This window comes from Cheilinus undulatus, linkage group 6, assembly GCF_018320785.1.
Source record: "Cheilinus undulatus linkage group 6, ASM1832078v1, whole genome shotgun sequence".
NCBI lineage: Eukaryota > Metazoa > Chordata > Actinopteri > Labriformes > Labridae > Cheilinus > Cheilinus undulatus.
In genome coordinates this window covers 31,671,782-31,680,748 of record NC_054870.1, presented here as the reverse complement: position 1 = coordinate 31,680,748, position 8,967 = coordinate 31,671,782, and the positions used below count along the sequence as shown (strand labels likewise).

General features: G+C 37.6%; 1 protein-coding gene across 2 annotated transcripts in view; it reads right to left on the bottom strand.

The window, feature by feature from the left end:
* Positions 1-2,224: 2,224 nt before the first annotated feature.
* The window catches only part of pibf1 (progesterone immunomodulatory binding factor 1), a 28,391-nt gene continuing 21,648 nt past the window's right edge, over positions 2,225-8,967 (bottom strand). Inside the window, exons 15-18 of one of the 2 annotated variants that reach the window (XM_041788657.1) lie at positions 6,288-6,418; positions 4,885-4,969; positions 2,655-2,825; positions 2,225-2,383 (exon numbers count right to left, since the gene is read on the bottom strand). In XM_041788657.1, coding sequence (XP_041644591.1) covers positions 2,336-2,383; positions 2,655-2,825; positions 4,885-4,969; positions 6,288-6,418 — 435 coding nt within the window. In that variant the 3' untranslated portion in view covers positions 2,225-2,335. Of the gene's footprint in view, positions 2,384-2,654; positions 2,826-4,884; positions 4,970-6,287; positions 6,419-8,967 lie in introns of those variants that run through there. The other variant, XM_041788658.1, reaches the window with a different exon arrangement.

Here is an 8,967-nt window from a genome sequence, read left to right as displayed (position 1 = left end):
ATTCAGCGGCCACCGCCCTACGCTCCATCTAAATACATTAACAACACTGTCGTAAAGTGCACGCCGTGCCAGACATTCACAGACACAGTGAAGGTTAAACTCACTAACCACAAGATGAAAAACACTACTTTCACAAATATTTCAACACATCTGTCTACCTACTCTATAGCCTACCATGAGGACACTCTGTGATTTATACCGCTTCTCTTTTCCAAGAATTATCTCATTTTAAATGGAACAGAATCATCCAGGATATCCCAGCTGTTTACCCCTAATTCGATTTTTTCATCCACAACAGTATTATGAAGATAGAGCTTTTTAAAAAGATATTTATATAGGAAAATCTCAATGATAAAACCAAATGATATTATACAGAGGGATAGGATTTACTTTATTTGAAAAATTATAAATTTGGGGGGGGGGGTTAACACAAACTTTAAGTACTTCACAGGAGATTTAAGAACGGCCCCAGTAGTCAAAACTTATTCAAACTAAACTGAAATCCCAAACAAAAAATAAAAACTAATTGAAAATCCCAAACTTTTATTATAACCTCTCCACAGCACATCATCCAGACTAGACTGCAGTTGGTCCACACAGGCAGGACTTCTCCAACTGAGTGGGTAACTTCACAAACGGTGCTTAAGTGTTTAACGCCCAAAGTAATTCTGAGAGAACTCTGTAGATTAAGGGATGGTTTTCAAATTATTTATGTGAAATTAATTTTCTGACAGCCTTGTTCTGTTCAGTCTGACAGTGTACTCAGTATATTTCAATCACAATTAAACAGCAGAATGCATCAGTAAACTGTACATGCATTCTGCAGAGTAACTCTTTAACTCATCAGGACCATATTATATACCTTGAAATATTTATAATCAGCACACTGCACATTTTGGCAACATTTTGTCTTCTTCTTTGTTAAATGCTCATTGTTACAGATCCTGTGAGGCATTTTGTTTATGTGTCAATTTTGGGGCGGTGTTCATTTTGGCAGCTATTTTGAAATAGTCTTTGAACTAATTTTATGAGCCATACTGAAAAAAATATGTTAAATATTTATATTAATGCACAATCCCTCCTTGTTTTTTTCCAATGCACAGTGGAGAATTATTATGGATTTTAATGCTCAATAGTCCAACACTATTATTTAGTTCTGTTTTAGTGCCCTTGACAAAATTGAACTCATTTTCTCATGGTTTTATTATCACAGACATATTTATGTTCGTTGTATTTTCCATTGTGAACATTTGTTGCTTAAAATGTGAATAAACAAGATATTTTCTTCAGTATTTCATACATCTCACACATACCCAACATTAGCAGTTACAGACTAAAAAATTACTATATAGAATAACCAGTCTTATTGCTCTTGGAAGTGTTTGCTTTAGCAGGTCAAAAGGAGGCCTCACTAATAATCTAGTCTGTTTCATAACCACTTAAAAACTCCCCACAGGAGCTCTAAGAGGAATTTTCAAGTCCTCTTATGTTCTTGTCAAGAGCACAAATCAAAATGACTCTTCAGTGCTCTTTTTGAACAATTAATGTGATATCTAAATTTAATCTGAATGTGAGCTGGATGGCTTTTTACTCACCCCCATTAGATCAGGTCAATATATGGTACAAGATTGTTCATTAAGCACACATTACCATAGAGCTGAGTATGGAGAAACACCTTCAGAAAGTATAAAAGCCAGCAATACTAAATAGTATATGAAAAATCAATGGGTCATGCATATGATAAGTATAACTTTATAAAATTCCTATTGTATTTAGTGCTGAGGCATTTTTAAATAAAAAGAGAGAGAAGAGAGAGGAGGAAACTATGAAAAGGAGAAATCCTGCTTCAAAGCAGTCCTCTGGCAGAGTTTAATATGACACCGATTAGAACATGGTCTGAAATGATAAAGGTATGCCTACTATTTCTATATTTAAAGCCAAAGGAGTCTCAGCTCAGGCAAATCCCAGTCTACGCTTCCTACAATGCTGTTTGTCTGTAGCTACAACTATCTTCAAACCTGGAATAGATGAGAAAATAATGATAGACAGACCTAATAAAATAGATCACTGCCAAGAAAGAGGAATTTTTGGGCAGTCAGTTAGTTAGGAATGTGTACCCTCTGGAAGGTAAGACCTCTGTTTTTAGACTAATACACAGGGAATAGTTTGTAACCATGGATAAGAGCAAAACAGTCATAGAAAACAGTTTTTGTTATCTTTTTATTTAAATGTTAAAAAGATGTGCCATTCACAAGTCAAATATACAAGAAAAAATGGATAAACATTATTGCTAAAGCCCTGAGTGACATTTAAAAGCACCAGTAGTTTCAAATTTTCATTTGGGTTTCTGTTTTCGGTACCAATCAGGAGCTTCTTTTTTTGTCTGCAAATGAGAGAAAGAGAAAGCGAAAAAAGGGTGAGAAAATAATAAGGTGCATGCCAGTAAGAGCTCTTTCAAGACATGCTTCCTGAATTGACTCACATTGTCAAAGAATGAACTTTACCAGAAAAGTTGTCTCACAGCAGAGAAAAAGTCAAATAAAGCTCAATGACATTGAAAAAACAATCTCTCATTTTCCTGTAAACCACTTGTTTTCTTTGTCTGAAATTTGTCTCGGCAGGTGTAGGTGCTGTGACTCATGTCAGACACTTACAAACACAGTGGGTTTGGGTTTGCTTGGAGACTCTTCCTCTATGATTCGCTTAGATTGCTGTTTTCCTGCCCCAGAAGTCCTGATAGCAGTTTTATCTGATTCCAACAGATTTACAGCATCCCCCTGTCTGGACTTCATGCTGATCAGGACTTGTTTCATCACGGCCAACTCCTGAAGAATCACACAGTTCATAGATAGAGGGACGTGAGAATAAGAGTGGAATAATAAACAAGAATTTTAAGGAAAAACAAATGGAGTTCAAATAGTGATGCCATGAAAATTCAGTAAAATTATCTACCAGTTCTGTGTTTTTAAAAAAATGTATTTCCCTCCTATCTGGTGAAATGTTTGTCCAGGACCTTAAGCCTGCACAGCTGACTTCTGAGGTCCATCTTTGGGACAGACTTGCATTAAACTCAACAAGCTCAAGGGTCTGCAAGGGTGGCAGCAGGGCAGAGAGGAGGACTCAGGGCCATTTCACGGTTCTATTTATCACCCCTGAGGACATGAGCCCCGGCATGTCGCACACACGCACGAGCACACACACATAACTCAGAAACGCACACGCACCCTGGTGGCATCTCAAACAGCCAGGCTGAGGAACAGCTGTCTATGACAGGGCACATACTTCATACAGCAAACGGCTGGCTGGAGAGACACAGTGCACAACCGGACGAGCACACGCAGACTTGAAGGAAGCTACGCGCTGCTACAACTTGTGTGGTGTGAATGCTAAACTTTGCACTGACACGCCAACCTCAGGACCCACTAACACCTTTCTTAATGAGAAATTGCTACCAATAGTTCTGATTAAACCACTCAAATTAATTTTCATGAAAATTTGCAGTTTGGTCTTTAAAAGGTACAAAACTTATGATATACCAAAGAGATAAAAAAAAACACCCGGATCACTGGAGAAGCCCTGGGAGGACACGCTACATACATTTAAGTCATCGTTCTGTTCTATGTGATATTTCACAGAGTGAATGCAGAACATGTTCAAGCATTACAATCTCAAGACAGAGTAGCTCCAATAGAATCATCCCATGATCGAGCTTCGCTGTCTTTGGTCGGAAGGTGGGACTCTGACCCAAAGTTGGTGCAATTGTCTCATACTGTGTGCCCAAACTTAGTGGATTAATTATTTACGTAGGTAAGTGACTGCCAAAGTGTGGCCAGTGGCCCCTAGGGTGGGGGCCAAGGCAATGACTGGGGGATCAGAAAGGTTAGATAAAAAAAAAAAAAAAAAGAAAAAAAGAAAACACAGTTAGCAAAGTACAAAAAAATGTGTGAGACAAGTTCAGGAAAATGTAGGGCTATCAATGAATTTACAAGTGTCATGACTACTGAAACGAACACAAGAAAGTATGTCAGGTCATATCTCGCCCTTGGATTTACCTGTGCATAGGTGGATATTAAAGAGAGCCAATACCTTCTTTTGTCACCTCTTGCCTGTGTGAAATAGGTTTTCTTGTGCTTGTCCATGTATTTGTGTTGATATGTACATTGAGGGATGGGAGCTTGAAAATATTTCATCTGCCAAGTAAAAACCTGGTGAAAGTTTGGGAACAACTAGTTTAGATAATCAAGAGGAAGTTTATCAACATCTAAATGATAATCTAGTATTTTTCATGTTTTAAGCAAGGAAAAAGTGGTTCCTAATTCCTAAATGCAAGAATTTGAGCTCCTCTTTGTTATCTCCGCCAAGGAGGTTATGTGATGGGCAGGGTTTGTTAGTTAGTTTGTTTGTTAGCAACATAACTCAAAAAGTTATGGATGGATTTTGATGAAATTTTCAGGAAATGTCAGAAATGGCATAAGGAAGAACTGATTAGATTTTGGGAGTGATCTGGATCACCGTCTGGATTCAGGAATTTTTTTAAAGGATTCTTTACTATTGAGAGATAGGGCTAATGGCAGAGGTCTGTGCTCTCAGAGTGCTTTTCTAGTTTTAATACTAATATTTAAAGCTTTTTGACTGTTGGTGACACAACAGAAGATGATGTCACATTCAGCCTTTGATATTTGTCTGATATTTAATAGACTATTAAATCTAATGCATATCAAAATTAACTGGCGTTCAAAATTAAGAGTTTGAAATATTGCTGTTTTCCTGCTTCTCGCCCCTTAAGACAAACTAGTATCCTTTATCATTAAACTGTGTGGAAAGCATGTTATATTTGACACAAAACACCAAAAATTGGGCAGCAGACACAGACAATATGCATACCTCTCGATGGTTGAGTAGCCTCTCCAAATCTGCAGCCATGTTGTTTTTCACCTGCTGCAGAGTGGCTCGTTCTTTTCTCAGAGAACTGGGGTTACACCCAAAAACAGGAGGTGAGATCGGATGTTCAGTTAATACACACAATGCTATACTCTATATCATGACTTTAGCTTTGAATATTCTAGTTTCTTATATGATCAAGTTATCTAATGCATCATTTTCATAAACCAAAACTCATCTGTTTATGGCATTCTATATGTCAGGATCAAGCAAAAGTAGAAAATACTACACTGGGGTAGATCCTGGTAAAGGTCAGCAGGTGGTTGAGTCAGAGGGTGTGGTATACCTTGGTATACTCAGAATGCTGCTTAACTTGTATAACTCTGCAGTTAAGTATATTTAAACAACAAATGTTGTACTATAAATCAATAAAAACCAATACGAGAGAGTTTGATTTACGAGCCCAGAGAAAAAAATATTGGTTGAAAACAATCAAAGAAAAATAATAGACATGTAAGTCATATATTTTTTAAATATACTATGTAATTAGTAGCTCTGTTTCTTAGATTCTAGGCATTACTTGTGTGAAAAGCCTCTTTCCTGGGGCTTTGGAATACAAGCAGAAACTTGTAAAGGGGTGCTATGAGGCAAATCATCTTGCAAATCTTAAGACAACAACTTAGTAGCACTGCCACTGAAACCTCTGAGAAAACCATGTGGCTCCTAACCTGAGATCTAACTCTGCTGAAACACTGCTGCAGGATAAATCAAGTGGCCTGAATTTTTATGTCGTAAAATAAGAAATACGATGAATGCCTAGGACAAAGACTGGAAATATATAAACTGAAAATCTCCTGTAAGCGTTGTCTACACAGAGAAATGCATAGCCACAGGAAAGCTTCAATATTTCTGTCTGTCAAATGTGAACTGCTCTCAAGATTAAGAGCATTTTTATGTTTTTTTTCACTCCCCTGCTTGCCCCAGGTCAGCGCTCAGTGGTAGAGAGCAGCAAGAGAAAACCTGCAGTCTGCCAGTTTGCATATTTCTCAGGTGAAAATAGAGGGGGGGGGGGGGGGGGGGGGTAAGGGCAGTAAGCTATAGGTGTGCTGATATGAAATACAGGCTCATGGGAATCAGAAAAGCTCATGAAAGCACGCAGGTTTCAACTAAGGCACTGCCAGTTAGGGATAATAAAGCAGGGACAACCAAGGGTGTGGAGGTGTGGCCTGCTGCCATAATGAATGAATTACATGAAAAAAAAAATTGTAACAAACAAAATCAATAAAGACTCTGGCACATGTAACAAAAGACCAACTGTTGGGACCTTTGATTAATGAACCGTTATGAAGGTTAGTTCCTTCTTGCACAGAGGTGTGTTTCCTCTCTCTGATAATGTGAGCTCGTACCTGACGTTGTCCTCAAGAGAGGCAACATGCTCCTTCAGCGAGCTGATCTGAGTGTCTTTTTGTCTCACCGTCTCTATCAGGTAGCTGTAAGGCTGCTGTGTCTGCTGTAACAGCTGGTTGGCTGCCAACAACTGAGGAGAAACATACAGATGTGCATTCAGGAGCAATTATAGAAACATTCACTTCATTTGACAAGATATCAGGGTCAACTAAGGTTCCCTTTTATTTTCTTTACATACAAATAGAGCTGAGACTCAGGCCTACATTTATGTTCTATGTTGTGTGACTGGAGAGTTGTGTGTGATGCAACAGCAGGATCTATAGTAAATGTAGGTGAACATGATACTTCTTTAACTATTTGTAATCAATTTGTCGATGATATATCATCCTTGTGAAAGGACTGTCATGTCTGCACTTAAAAAACAATTTCTTTTTTGAAGATTTATTTTAGGGATTTTTTGCCTTTATGGAAGAGATAGGACACCAGATACACTGACAAACAGGGATGAGAGAGTGAGGAATGAAACAGGCCGGACTTGGAACTGGGGCACCCCAGTACACGTGGGAGCAACCTAACCTCTCGTCCAAATGCGCCCCCCCAAATAAAACGTCATTTCTTTAGTGTGGCTTTAAAGGTAAATTAAACAATGACCCCTCAGTCTGTGCTGAGTTTGTCGCCCTGTAGAAGAAGTGGTTTCTTTCATTTTTTTGCTGCTCTTGTCCTAATTGATTGTACTTTATCTAAGAGTTTATAAAAGTAATGCACAGATGCATCTGTTTAACCTCAGTATCGGCCAATATCTGCCTTTTTAACAAACACTGGCCATCAGAAATAATGTGGGGATGAACATCTATCAATGGCAATGTTATTCTGTTAATTTCATGCTGGCATTTATTATATCTAATGGCTAATTCAGAGAAAAGATTTGTCATTGGGTAAAAGACTTGACCTTTTGGAGAAACTGAAACTGAAATGTTGTCATGGTCAAACATGAGAGAAAATGTTGGCATTTCCAGAGGCTTACATTAAAAGAAGTAATGAAAAAAAAAACTTCAGCATCAACAGATAACACAGCAGTACCAACAAACCAATTCATTACAAGCCAATACAAAGCTGCATGCTCCTTTTATAGCTCAGTATTAAAAAAGTACATTCTGCCTTTTCTCCAAGGCCATGCAGATAAAACCTGCTATAAAGAAGGCTCCAAAACCCAAGGTTTTTCATAGTGCTCTATAATTGTCTACAATTAGTATGCAAATGACCTGGGTGGTCACCTGAGAGTCAATCGAAGAGTCGCCAACCAAGTAACTAATATGAAATATTCAGTCCTTTGTCTTTTCAAAGAACAACCACTTGAGCAGAGACTTTTCAACACTGAGAAAAATTGATCTGGGAAAAAGTTAGTTTAACTTAATTTTTTCTGTGATATCAACAATAAAAATACAAGTTTCTAGCTTAACATAAATACATCTAAATTAGAAGTCAATCAATGTTGTTAAAAACACAAGACTTTGTGAATTTTTTCCGGAACAAGAATAATTACCTCCGCCAAGGAGGTTATGTGATCGGCAGGGTTGGTTTGTTTGTTTGTTAGCAACATAACTCAAAAGACGGATTTTGATGAAATTTTCAGGAAATGTCAGAAATGGCATAAGGAAGAACTGATTAGATTTTGGGAGTGATCCGGATCACTTTCTGGATCCAGGAATTTTTTTAAGGATTCTCCACTATTGGGAGATAGGGCTAATGGCGGAGGTCTGCGCTCTCCACGTGCTTTTCTAGTTTAAGTAAGTTATGCCAAGTTTATCTACATAACAAAACCTGATCTCGTCATCTTTACTCTATTCATTCTGTTTTTCAAAACACAAAATACTACATTACCCATGAAACAACTTCCCCTATGGTGTATTGTGGGTATTTCCAAATTAGCAACAAAAGAGCTTTTCAAACAATCGGGAATAGCTGAACTGTTGACTGAGGACATGGCAGTGATGGGAGATAAGGTTGGTGGATTTCAAATCTGGGGATATGTAGGCAGAATTTTCCCATGATGCCCTGGGACAGAGTGTTTTGTGTTCAAATCACTGCTGGGTTTCTTGAAATTACATGTATTTCAAAGAAAAAGAAGTTATTTAAATAAGTTTTGTTCAAGCTACTCAAAAAATCCACGTTGATGTTACTTTGATTATTGTTCTTGAAAAAAACAATTAGTAATTTATACAAAGATAAATCTGGCTAATGTAAATAAAAATATATTTTTAAAAGTAGTTTTCTAAAAGTAGATGTGTCTGGATGTTCCTCAAAAGATTCCTAGTTCCTGGAGAAAGTGGTCTGCTTTTAAAAAGCCCCATTTATCTACAGACCTTTGAATGAACAATCCTGAGAGTCAGTTTAATTTTGGTAAATATGGGTGAATCTGACTTCAACAACCTCCACACAGAAAGGACGTTGTGCTTTCCCTCAGCTCCTCTACTGGGGGGCCCAGACCCCAGGTGAGAACAACTAAGGTAACACCTGCACAGGGCAGTTTAAGGGATTAATAACATATTTCTCTCTCTCTCCAACTCATATCACTTATAGTTTTAAATTTTTTACATGTGACGTTCAGTTGTCCCAACTCTGTTAATAACTTGGTTTATTTTATTTGTCATTATTTTCTTCAAATCAAATTGATTCTTT